The 13,679-nt window shown below is 38.1% G+C and overlaps 1 protein-coding gene across 2 annotated transcripts; it reads left to right on the top strand.

The window, feature by feature from the left end:
* The first annotated feature begins 1,913 nt into the window (after positions 1-1,913).
* On the top strand, positions 1,914-7,381 carry OR5W2B (olfactory receptor family 5 subfamily W member 2B). Of its 2 annotated transcripts, XM_059874532.1 has the most exons (2): positions 1,914-1,936; positions 6,436-7,381. In XM_059874532.1, the coding sequence occupies exons 1-2, from the start codon at positions 1,914-1,916 to the stop codon at positions 7,379-7,381; spliced, it is 969 nt and encodes a 322-aa protein (XP_059730515.1). The 2 variants fall into 2 exon arrangements, with proteins under 2 accessions (XP_059730515.1, NP_001377581.1); NM_001390652.1 differs by lacking the exon at positions 1,914-1,936 and having other exon boundaries at positions 6,437-7,381.
* The last annotated feature ends 6,298 nt before the right edge of the window (positions 7,382-13,679 follow it).

Below are 13,679 nucleotides of genomic sequence, written 5' to 3'. Positions count from 1 at the left end.
ACATGGAACAACAGACTGGTTCCAAATAGGAAAGGGAGTACGTCAAGGCTATATATTATCACCCTGCTTATTTAACTTATATGCAGAGTACATCATGAGAACGCTGGACTAGAAAAAGCACAAGCTGGAATCAAGATTGCTAGGAGAAATATCAATAACCTCAGATATGTAGATGACACCACCCTTATGGCAGAAAGTGAAGAGGAACTCAAAAGCCTCTTGATAAAAGTGAAAGAGGAGAGTGAAATAGTTGGCTTAAAGCTCAACATACAGAGAACTAAGATCATGGCATCTAGTCCCATCATTTCATGGGAAATCGATGGGGAAACAGTGTCAGACTTTATTTTTTGGGGCTCCAAAGTCACTGCAGAGGATGATTGCAGCCGTGAAATTAAAAGACACTTACTCCGTGGAAAGAAAGTTATGATCTATCTAGATATCATATTCAAAAGCAGAGATGTTACTTTGCCAACAAAGGTCTGTCTAGTCAAGGCTATGGTTTTTCCAGTGGTCATGCATGGATATGAGAGTTGGACTGTGAAGAAAGCTGAGCGCTGAAGAATTGATGCTTCTGAACTGTGGTGTTGGAGAAGACTCTTGAGATTCCCTTGGACTACAAGGAGATCCAACCGTTCTAAAGAGATCTCTAAAGAGATCAGACCTGGGGGTTCTTTGGAAGGAGTGATGCTGAAGCTGAAACTCCAGTACTTTGGCTACCTCATGCAGAAGAGTTGACTCACTGGAAAAACTCTGATGCTGGGATGGATTGGAGGCAGGAGGAGAAGGGGACGACAGAGGATGAGATGGCTGGGTGACATCATCGACTCGATGGATGTGAGTTTGAGTGAACTCCGGGTGTTAGTGATGGACAGGGAGGTCTGGTGTGTGCAATTCATGGGGTCACAAAGAGTCGGACACGACTGGGTGACTGAACTGAACTGAATGATTATGTAACAACAATGTATCTTGCTTAAGGACATGTTTCTCCTTCTTAACAAGAACCTTCTGACTAATCTTGCTATTTTAAAACCTATGTTGTGGGAATGGGTCTGGTAATATCTTTCTATTTCTAGTTTTATTTTTTAATTTTTATTATTATTTTAATTTATTATTATTATTATTTATTTATTTATTTTACTTTACAATATTGTATTGGTTTTGCCATACATCAACATGCATCCACCATGGGTGTACACATGTTCCCCATCCTGAACCCCTTCCCCCTCCCTCTCCATACCATCCCTCTGGGTCATCCCAGTGCACCAGCCCCAAGCTTCCTGTATCCTGCATTGAACCTGGACTGGTGATTCGTTTCTTATATGATATTATACATGTTTTTTGTTAATTTAAGATGTATGTTGGGGAATGGGTTTGGTAAAAGTATATAAGGGATTGTTAAAACTAGTGAGTGGGGCACTCTCCGCCCCCTTCTGATGCCTATGTCAGAAGCTTTCTCTGTCTTTTTTCACTGTAATAAAACTTCTGCCACACAAAAGCTCTGTGTGATCAAGCCTTGTCCCTGGTCCTGAAGCTAAATCTTCTTTGGAGATCACAACTCCGAAATTGTTCACTGTAAGCTCTCAGTATGAGATTGAAGGATGGGAATAAGCTGATGTTTGGTTTTGAAGGCTGCCTAGAAAGGCAAAGTTGACATAAATGTTAAAACATCATTATTCATAATAGATTAAGAGTAGAGACAAGCCAACATCCATCTGTCTGAAGAATGGATCAATAAAACGTGTTGTATCTATAAAATGCAATATTGTAGTGCCATTTAATGAAACAAAATTCCAATGCATTCAGCGACTTGATTTAACCTTAGACATTTAACTGAAGAAAAGAAATCTGACAGGAGAAACACACACATAGACACACATTATTTCATGATTCTTTTTACGTGAGATGGCCAGAATATGCAATTACTTAGACTCAGAAAGCAGACTAGTGGTTGCCAGAGCTGGGGGAGGGAAGAAGAGGTAGTGACAGACAGTAGCATGAGTGTCTCATTGACGCAAATGTTCCAGAAGGAGATAATGGTGATGGGTGAGCAACCTTGAAAATATATTTAAACCCAAAGAACTAGTTATATGAAAATGCATATATATTTATATATATGTAACATTTAAATAAAAATAAATATGATCAAAGTGTAGTAATATCTCCACATGAGGTAGTTTCAGAGAATGCTTCAAAAACACAATGAACAATCCAAAGAATTTCGAAAAGAAGGATCTATTTTATTTCTGACTAAAGAAGGAGAATATTTATGAAGGTGTCAACTACGAATTAGCACTTGACAAAAATCTTTGCCAACAACTGAACAACAACAAGGGTGTTTGCCATCTGCTTGTGTGGAGACTGAACCCTGTGCTGCAGCAGCTGCTGGTCTGTGACACCCCCGAGGGGAATTCAGGGTGCAGAGGGAGGCACTCTGTGCCCCAGGGAAACTGGTGGAACTTGGTCTTTAGATGTTAGATATTTTCTTTTTGAGGGCTCCAAAATCACTGCAGATGGTGACTGCAGCCATGAAATTAAAAGACGTTTACTCCTTGGAAGAAAAGTTATGACCAACCTAGAGAGCATATTGAAAAGCAGAGACATTACTTTGCCAACAAAGGTCTATCTAGTCAAGGCTATGGTTTTTCCAATGGTCATGTATGGATGTGAGAGTTGGACTGTGAAGAAAGCTGAGCACCGAAGAATTGATACTTTTGAACTGTGGTGTTGGAGAAGACTCTTGAGAGTCCCTTGGACTGCAAGGAGATCCAACCAGTCCATTCTGAAGGAGATCAGCCCTGGGATTTCTTTGGAAGGAATGATGCAAAGCTGAAACTCCAGTACTTTGGCCACCTCATGGGAAGAGTTGACTCATTGGAAAAGACCCTGATGCTGGGAGGGATTGGGGGCAGGAGGAGAAGGGGACAACAGAGGATGAGGTGGCTGGATGGCATCACAGACTCGGTGGACATGAGTTTGAGTGAACTCTGGGAGTTGGTGATGGACAGGGAGGCCTGGCGTGCTGCGTTTCATGGGATTGCAAAGAGTCGGACACGACTGAGCGACTGAACTGAACCGAACTGATTTTCAGAAACTGATTTTATGATCCTAATCCTTGCATCCCTTAATACCTAGAAAAATCACTAAATCCCTCCACGAGACATTAGCTCCTTGTAACCAGCAGAAAACCATTTGTAAAATAAGCATTTGATTGCATAGAACTCTCCCTTCATCAAAATTTCATATATTGACCTTCTCCCAGTGCCTCTTTGGAGAAATCTCTCAGAGCTACCTGAGATGCTGTCTCCCAGGCTGCAGTCCTCATTTTTCCCCCAATAAAATTTAACTCACAACTCTCAAGTTTTGCACCTTTTTGACCAGATAGAGCGTAACTGTGGGGAACACCTTACGTACTTTTTGCAGTCTTCTTCGTACCATAGATTAATTTGGTGACAATATTGAAGCATAAAAGTTCAGACTTTGCTCAGTTATTTCTGAATTCACAGGGGGATACACAGAAGCAGAAATAAATGTAATGATGTATTTGCATATTGTCAAAACCTAGACACACTAGCAGAGGGATTTAAGTCCCAGTGTGCCTGGTAAAATAAAAGTCTATCTGCTTATTCAGCTACCCAAGACCTGCTCATCTCAGGTAAGGTTTCCAGGTAATGATTTCAAGACTCTAGAACAAATAGCTACTGTTTTGGGAAAATAAATTTGTAAGTAAAGTATTTTATGCCTGCTGCTGCTGCTGCTGCTGCTGCTGTTATGTTGCTCAGTCATGTCCAACTCTGCGACCCCATGAACTGCAGCATGCCAGGCCTCCCTGTCCATCACTAACACCTGGAGTTCACTCTAGCTCACATCCATCGAGTCGGTGATGCCATCCTTCCAACTCATCCTCTGTCATCCCCTTCTCCTCCTGCCCCCAATCCCTCCCAGCATCAGAGTCTTTTCCAATGAGTCAACTCTTTGCATCAGGTGGCCAAAGTATTGGAGTTTCAGCTTTAGCATCAGTCCTTCCAATGAACATTCAGGACTGATCTCCTTTAGGATGGACTGGTTGGATCTCCTTGCAGTCCAAGGGACTCTCAAGAGTCTTCTCCAACACCACAGTTCACAAGCTGTGGTGTTTTTGATCAGTGAGCACTGATCAATTCTTCAGTGCTCAGCTTTCTTCACAGTCCAACTCTCGCATCCATACTTGACCCCTGGAAAAACCATAGCCTTGACTAGATGGACCTTTGTTGGCAAAGTAATGTCTCTGCCTTACAATATGCTATCTAGATTGGTCATAACTTTCCTTCCAAGGTTAGTCATACCTTTTCTTCCAAGGCACAATTTTTAATTTCATGGCTGTAGTCACCATCTGCAGTGATTTTGAAGCCTAAGAGGACTTAAATGCATCATCAATTCTCTTTAGTGCAGATATCTTGTTTTTGCCTCTCTAATAAGAGAGGAAATTATGAGTCATAAAAAAGCTTTAACACCTGAGTCAATCTTTGTTCTAAAAAGATATAGTGCAGGTGTAAAACAAGTACATTTCCCCCACTTTTCATTTATAACGTTCGTTAGTTGAATCCAAGTATTCCCACAAACTACATCAAATCATTGCATTCATCAAAATGAATTGATTTTAGGTACTGATTATTTAAATCTGTTGGCTTTTCATGCATTGCTTTGACATTTCTTCATATACTTTTATTACTGGAAATATTCCTAAATGACATGAGGAAGGTGAATATTTCAAAAAGGAAGAAACAAAAAGAATAATAGGAAGATGTAAATTACTAAGTTGGGAAATCTTGTAATTCATCAGATCTCTGCTTTGACTAGGTAAGGAGAGTTTAGATTCAGTGTAACTGTGCAGCTTAAAATAAACATAATCTGTATTTTTCATACTGTCAGATCAATACGTTGACAATAGTGAAGAAATAAAGCTTAATTTTTGCAAAGGTTGTTACTGTTTTCATGGGGGAAAATACAAAGCAGAAAATATAATTAACCAAATGTTAGCAAACACTGAGCCAGAGGATGGACGCTTCAGAGACTTAAGTCCTAAATGCTACCTGGCAAAATAAAAGGTTAGCTGTTTATTTTTTAGACATCAGTAGCAAGGACAGAAAGACCTGCTTATTCCAGGTATGTTCTTGAATCTCCAGATGTAAGAATATAGGAGAAAAACAGCATTTAAAAATGAGAGATTTATCGATTAATTACTTATGCCTACCAATTCAATATAATAAACTCATGAGTTTAAAAGTCAGAAAATATTATCTTCTCAGAACTGGAAGAATCTGTCTCTAGCATCTATAAAATGATTGTTTAATTAGTTACTTTTAATTTAGATTCACGGGAAAGCCTTTACTCTTTGTCACTGGGGAAGCATATACATACTTTTTAAAATTTTATTTAAAAAATAATATAGTTAGAACACTATAAATAGCAATATTTGCAAACTTAACTCCATGTAAATCATATGCCAATATATACTTAAAGAAAATCTGTCACCAATATGCTAATTCTTATATCAACAGAGACGTGCATACATGCAGACATGACACATGCAAATACATACACACAAGGAGGACACTGTATATATCAGAAGTGTTTATTATACCTCATCTCATTTTCTTTTTAATATAAAAGTCAATTAAAATCAAAGAGACACAAATGCGTGTGTTAAATTCTGTTGTTTTCAATTCTTTGTATCATTTTTCTTTGGCTGGTCAAGGGATCCATCCTCTGATCCTCTGGCACCAGGGCGAAGCAGAGATCAGTGATGAGAATTGTGACAAAGGAGCAACATGTTTCTATAGTAAAGGCCAATAATGCTTATTTTATGTCTACCAAATGCTGAAGGTAACTTAGACCAGGACGGTAACATAATTTTCATTATGAATAGTTGCTGATATGCTCTAGAATGTATAGAAAATCATTTCAAACCAACATTATCTGAGCTGTATTTTGAGAAACATAACAATGGTAACAAATTTTTGTGCCCAAATGACTATTTCCAGAGATGGAAAATGCTTAATCCTATAACTGACAGCCAGGTTTCAAACACTGGTGTTTCCTCTATGGTATTTTGAACATAAAATAAGACATTAATTCTTCCAATTATACCTCCAGAGATAAGAAGGCAAAAACCTAGGAAAATGAAAAACTCAAGAGTTTTATATACATCATAATGACATGCAGACTTAGATAAAACTTTTTCAATGTGTAATATAGTGGGGTTTTTTTGTTTGTTTGTTTTTATTTTTCCAGGTAGGTAAAAATGTTCCTTCAAAAAGTAAGTACATTATTGGGTAATTTTCTGAGTATAAAATGACAGTTACACAAAGAGACTGTGCTCTCCTTTACAGATATTCTGCAGATGTCCATACATTTATCTATACTTTTCCTGATCATTTTGTCAAAAATTTAGATAAGAATGGAGAAAGAAAATTGCTCCTCTGTGACTGAATTCATTTTCTTGGGGATTACCAGTGATTTGGAAGTGAAAGTGACCTTATTTGCCATGTTGCTAGTTGTTTATCTCATTAATCTTCTGGGAAATCTTGGAATGATAATTTTGATTAGAATGGATCCCCAGCTGCAAACGCCAATGTACTTTTTCCTCAGCCACCTCTCTTTCTGTGACCTCTGCTATTCCACAGCAATTGGGCCCAAGATGCTGGTTGACCTTTTGGCCAAGAACAAACCAATCCCCTTCTATGGCTGTGCCCTACAGTTCTTGGTTGCCTGTACCTTTGCAGATTCTGAGTGTCTCCTGCTGGCAGTGATGGCCTATGATCGATACAGGGCCATCAGCAGCCCCTTGCTCTATGCGCTCAGCATGTCCAGTGGGGTGTGCTCCCTGCTCGTGGCTGGGGTTTATCTTGTGGGAATGACAGATGCTTTGATCCACACGACATTAGCATTCCACTTATGCTTTTGTGGGTCAAATGAGATTAACCACTTCTTCTGTGACTTACCTCCACTCTACCTTCTTTCCTGCTCTGATACACAAGTCAATGAATTGACAGTATTTATTGTTTTTGGTGTTATTGAATTGAGCTCAATTTCAGGAGTTCTTATCTCTTACTGTTATATCATCCTTGCAGTCTCAAAGATCCATTCTGCAGAGGGGAGGTTCAAAGCTTTCTCTACCTGCACCTCCCACCTAACTGCTGTGGCCATTTTCCAGGGAACTATGCTTTTTATGTACTTTAGGCCAAGTTCAATCTACTCTTTAGATCAAGACAAAATGACCTCATTGTTTTACACCCTTATGATTCCCATGTTAAATCCCCTGATTTATAGCCTACGTAACAAGGATGTGAAAAATGCCCTAGGAAAACTAAAAAATAAAAGATGGTTTCAAAGATTTATATAACACATATACACACACATATAGTAGTTATTATTTTTGCAAAATTATATGGTATGATATATATCATATATATCATATGGTATCTTGTATATATGGATATCAGATGGTATAATTTTATAAACAAAGTTTGAGGAGTCAATGACTGTTGTTTTAACCTTGGTACACACTCTGCATATTCAGGTAGTCAGACTTGTAATGAATCCTAATTGGGATGTAATCCCTCAGGAACTTAGTAACCTGAGTCTTCAACTGGGTCACACTGCTCAGAACTGTGGCCATTCTCAAGGTGAGAACTCGGGAGTCTTCAAGAGGAAATCAAACATGTCTCAGAGCAAGAAATCTATGGAGCACTATAGGGAAATTTCCATGGAACCTTGTCTCCCTCGATAGCATATCTAGAGGATCCCTTCATGTTATGAGTCCACTTTACTGCCCCCAAGACTGGTCCTGAGTCCCTTTGAGGGTTCATGCAGAGATGGCACAGTGAATGTTCCACAATGTGCCCTCTCACAGGCTATTTATTGTGAGTGTACAAAGTCACAGAGAAGCACTTTTGCACCAGTTTTATTCCTTTCCTTTGTTTTCTTCTTGCTTTTTTCTTTTTTTGCCTATATCTGTATATTTTTTTATATAGTATGTATCCATTAAAATCACTTTAAATGCTTTTGGGGAATAGCATAGTACATAAATAAATAAGAAGTGAAAGGTAAAAAAAAAAGTAAAAAAAAATATGGTATCCATATATACGAGAAATATAATTTTATCAAATTATTTAATAAATGAGTATCTATACTAAAGCTCAGCCATAGGAAATTGTTGCAGTTTTCAAAACTTGTCATGCTTCATTATATGTCTTGACCTTGTCTATGAAACTCTGTGTAAAACTTCCTGGCTCTTCAAATTCTATCATACTTTTTCTGTGTATCCATTCATTCAAACATTATTATTTTAAGTGTATTAATATTTAGCAACTATTTAATTCTTCTTTGTCTGCCTCTAAGTGCTTTACATTTCTTTAAAAACCCATTAGTTTGTATAAAAATGGACCTTATAATCTAGATGAATAAAGAAACATTTACTAACTAACCACACATACAATTCATAGTAAAGTTTAAGACTTTCCTTAATTAAAAAAAAAAAAAGTAGGGTTAAAAATCTAGGAACAAATGTCAAAACATAGTGTGCAGAAGAAAGGTTTTCTTGAATGGAGATATTAATTGTCAGATCCAAAAATTTGGGAAGGAAATTATTCTAGGAAGATAATTTGACACTTATAGAGGTCTTGAGTTGGGTGAGATGGCTGGATGGCATCACTGACTCGATGGACATGAGTTTGAGTAAACTCCGGGAGTTGGTGATGGACAGGGAGGCCTGGCGTGCTGCAATTCATGCGGTTGCAAAGAGTCGGACATGACTGAGTGACTGAACTGAACTGTATGGATGTGAGAGTTGGACCATAAAGAAGGCTGAGCGCTGAAGAACTGATGCTTTTGAACTGTGGTGTTGGAGAAGATGCTTGAGAGTCCTTTGGACAGCAAGGAGATCAAACCAGTCAATCCTAAAGGAAATCAATCCTGAAAATTCACTGGAAGGACTGATGCTGAAACTGAAGCTGAAGTTCTAGTACTTTGGCCACCTGATGCACAGAGATGACTCATTAGAAAAGACCCTAATACTGGGAAAGATTGAGGGCAGGAGGAGAAGGGGACGACAGAGGATGAGATGGTTGGATGGCATCACCAACTCAATGGGCATGAGTTTGAGCAAACTCCGAGAGATGGTGAAGAACAAACAGGGAAGCCTGGTGTGCTGCAGTCCGTGGGGTCACAAAGAGTCGGACACGACTGAGTGACTGAACAACAACAACAACATAACTTTTCAGGGGATTCCCAGTAGCTCAGTGCTAAACAATCTGCCTGCCAATGCAATAGATGCAGGAGAGTTGGATTTAACCCTTGGGTCAGGTAGATCCTCTGGAATAGGAAATGGCAACTTGATCCAATATTCTTGCTTGGAAAGTTCCATGTACTGAGGAGCCTGGCAGGCTGTGGTCCCTGGGGTCACAAAGAGTTGGATGCAACTGAACACACAGACACATACATACACACACCTTTTTAGAATTAAGAAATCCAAAACTGAAAGCAATTTACAGTGCTTTGGTAAATTGCATAGATTTCTTTAATAATTAGCTATCAACTCCTCCCCTTCTTAGCTCTGATTAAATGTTCCTTTTTATAGTTCACAAACAACCATTTTCTTTAATCACTCTATTTAATAGTGTCCTGTTTGTGAAATCATGGCCTACAGTATGAGATTGTGAACAATCTTTGCTCAAGGATTCTGTATTCTGTCTGTATTATCCAAAGGACTTACCTAATGTTTGGGACACAAATGGAGAAGGAAAGAGAGAGAGAGAATTAAGTAAAGAAAAAGGAAGGGATAAAAAGAGTAGATAACATTTGTGAGTGTTTATTAGACATAAATAATTAACAAAATAAAAATTAACTGAAGATATGGTGTGTGGCTTGAATACATATATATAATAAATTTTAAGAAAGAATATAAAATGGTTGTGAATACCAGGGTACTGATTTGTAAAGAAGATACATATCACACTAGAAGTAAAGAGCATTCATCTGGATACATTCTTAATATGTATCTATTTTGTTGGTTTCTGCTCTAGAATCTGATGCTAAAGCACTGAATCAACATGTCTAAACAATACATATATTTGAAGAAGCATGTAAAATTCATGCACTTATTTATTACAGTTGCAAAAGTTAAAAAAACCACTGTTTCTTAGATCTTCTAGCTATCATTGTAGAGTGTCTTTGTGCAAAAACATTTCAGAATGAAATTAAAGCCCAAGAAGGTTCTCTGGCTACCACAGGGGGCATTTGTGAGACATTGACCTGTTATACAGAATCATACTGGAAAGAACTTATGAAGAGGTTTTTTTTGTTTGTTTTTGTTTTTGTTTTTAAATAAAAGACTTCAGGGGTTTTCACCTGTGCTATGTTTTCTCAATTTACACACAATATTTTAAAACTATTATTTATCAGCAGAAACATGGTAGAAATCATTTTTTGAGATATATTGTCCAAGAAAAATGGAGTGTTCGTGGATTGTTGCTAATTTAGAGAATATAAATGTGTAATCTGGTTAGGTAATTTCTCTCTATTTGACTACCCTGTATCAGTTCAGTTCAGTTCAGTTGCTCAGTCATGTCCAACTCTTTGTGACCCCACGAATCGCAGCACGCCAGGCCTCCCTGTCCAACACCAACTCCCGGAGTTCACTCAGACTCACGTCCATCGAGTCAGTGATGCCATCCAGCCATATCATCCTCTGTCCTCCTCTTCTCCTCCTGCCCTCAATCTTTCCCAGCATCGTGGTCTTTTCAAATGAGTCAACTCTTCGCATAATGTGGCCAAAGTACTGGAGTTTCAGCTTTAGCATCATTCCTTCCAAAGAAATCCCAGGGCTGATCTCCCTCAGAATGGACTGGTTGGATCTCCTTGCAGTCCAAGGGACTCTCAAGAATCTTCTCCAACACCACAGTTCAAAAGCATCAATTCTTTGGTGCTCAGCTTTCTTCACAGTCCAACTCTCACATGCATACATGACCACAGGAAAAACCATAGCCTTGATTAGACAGACCTTTGTTGGCAAAGTAATGTCTCTGCTTTTGAATATGCTATCTAGGTTGAACATAACTTTCTTTCCAAAGAGTAAGTGTCTTTTAATTTCATGGCTGCAGACACCATCTGCAGTGATTTTGGAGCCCCCAAAAATAAAGTCAGGGCATCTAAAGATTCATTTGATATACAAACTGGCTGTTATGAGATCTAGTGGATGTGAACTAAAGGTAAGAATATTTTAAGTCCTATAAACGGAATTATAAAATTAAAATTGACTTATTCAATTGTCTGAGGTCCTCCCACCTCAATTTACCAGTATCTCCCTGGAAGGAACTGGTACACATAGATATACTTCAGCTTTTATGACTATCCTAGGGATGTGGTAAAGAATCTGCCTGGAATATAGGAGACCTGGCTTTGATTCCTGGGTCATAAAGATCCCTTGGAGAAGGGAAATGGCTACCCACTTCAGTATTCTTGCCTGGAGAATTCCGTGGACATAGGTGCCTAGTGGGTTACAGTCCATGAGGTAACAAAGAGTCTGACATGACTGAGTGACTAACACTTTAAGGGTTGACATGTCTCCAGATCATCTGACTCTGACAGTAAGACCTTCATTCAAGAATGCCACAGAAAATTTAAACCATATCAAACACTTTCCCAACCACAACAGTATAAAACTAGAAATCAGTTAGAGAAATAAGTTTAAAGCAAATGTATGGTGATTAAACATATCCCTGAACAACCAGTAGTTCAGAGAAGAAATCAAAAAAGAATTAAAAAGTATACTGAGACAAATGGAAATAGAAAAATATAATGCCAAAAATTAGAGTACAATAACAAATTACAAAAAACACAGCTTTAAGAGAAAAGTGTGCAGTGAAAAAATGCTTACATTAATAAGAAGAAAAAAAAAAAGCTAGACCTTTCATACCCCAAGGAACTAGAAAAGTAGAACACGCTAAGTCAAAAGTTAGTAATAGAAAAGAAAAAACAAAGATCAGAGTTAAAACAAATGAAATAGAAAAAGTCAATCAACATAAAGGCTGTACTTATGAAAAGGTAAGCAAAATGGAGGAAAAAATAGCTAAATTTATCAAGAATAAGGGAGAAGTCTCAAATAAATAGTACTATAAATGGCAGAAGGGATATGACGCTCGATACTAGACAAAAACCAAGGATCATAAGAAACTACTATGAAGAATATACATCCCTCCCCCCCAAAAAAAATCAAATGACTTAGAAGAAATTGTTTAATTCCTAGAGCGTAACACCCTACAAAGACTGAACGATGAAAAAATAAAAAATCCGAATAGACAAATTACTAATAAGGAGATTGAATCAGTTATCCAAAGCTCCCCAAAAAAGATAAGTCCAGGACCACAAGGCTTCACTGGTGAATTCTAACATTTGAAGAATTAATAATTTTTAAACTTTTCCAAAAAAAAAAAATAGAACCATAGGCAGTACTTCCAAACTCACTTTATGAATCCAGCATTACCTTGATCTCAATACCAGACAAAACACAAGTAATGAAAATAAAGGGTGAATATTCCTGGTGAACATAAATACCAGAAAACCAAATTCAAAACTGCATTGAAAAGATCACACACTATGATCAAGTGTTATTTATTCCAAGCATGCAAAGACAGTTCAACATGTGCAAATTGAATAATGTGATATACCACACTAACAAACACAAGTATAAGTAATATAATCATATCAATAAATGCAGAAAACAAATGACAAAATTCAAACTTTTTTCATGATTAAATTCTCAGCAAACCAGCTAGAGAGGAAACCTATCTCAACATAAATAAAGGACATATGTGACAAACTCCACTTACATCACATTAAGTAATGAAAAGGTAAAATCTTTCCCTCAAAGATAAGGAACAAGACAAGAATTTAAGTGCTCCTCAAAAGAGTGAAACCCTAAGAGATCTGATATCCCCGGAAACAGAGACGTGCCTGATGGAAAAAGTGATTTTGGAAAAGAATCAAAATGAAGTAAGCAAGGACAAACTCCAACGTTCAAATCTGTGACTAGAGAAGAAGATAATGGTAGTAAAGCTCTTGAGTGACACAAACACCCTCAGTTTCACTTCAGTTCAGTCGCTCAGTTGTGTCCGATTCTTTGCGACCCCATGAACCACAGCACACCAGGGCTCCCTGTCCATCGCCAACCCCCAGAGTTTACCCAAACCAATGTCAATTGAGTTGGTGATGCCATCCAACCATCTCATCCTCTGGCGTCCCCTTCTCCTCCTGCCCTCAATCTTTCTCAGCATCAGGGTCTTTTCAAATGAGTCAGCTCTTCACATCAGATGGCCAAAGGATTTGAGTTTCAGCTTCAACATCAGTCCTTCCAATGAATGCCCAGGACTGATCTCCTTTAGGATGGACTGGCTGGATCTCCTTGCAGACCAAGAGACTCTCAAGAGTCTTCTCCAACACCACAGTTCAAAAGCATCAATTCTTTGGTGCTCGGCTTTCTTTATAGTCCAACTCTCACATCGATACACGACTACAGGAAAAACCATAACCTTGACTAGACAGACCTTTGTTGGCAAAGCAATGTCTCTGTTTTTAATATGCTGTCTAGGTTGGCCATAACTTTCCTTCCAAGGAGTAAGCATCTTTTAATTTCACGGCTGCAA

The sequence above is a fragment of the Bos taurus genome, chromosome 15, assembly GCF_002263795.3.
Source record: "Bos taurus isolate L1 Dominette 01449 registration number 42190680 breed Hereford chromosome 15, ARS-UCD2.0, whole genome shotgun sequence".
Classification (NCBI taxonomy): domain Eukaryota; kingdom Metazoa; phylum Chordata; class Mammalia; order Artiodactyla; family Bovidae; genus Bos; species Bos taurus.
Note: the sequence above shows the minus strand (reverse complement) of the source record. Positions and strands in the feature narration are given on the sequence as shown.

Excerpts from the sequence above, each read along its gene's own strand:
- OR5W2B (XM_059874532.1), top strand. The coding sequence starts at position 1,914 with ATGCAATTACTTAGACTCAGAAA. Across the intron at positions 1,937-6,435 it reads CAATTACTTAGACTCAGAAA|AATGGAGAAAGAAAATTGCT; the intron begins GCAGACTAGTGG and ends AATTTAGATAAG.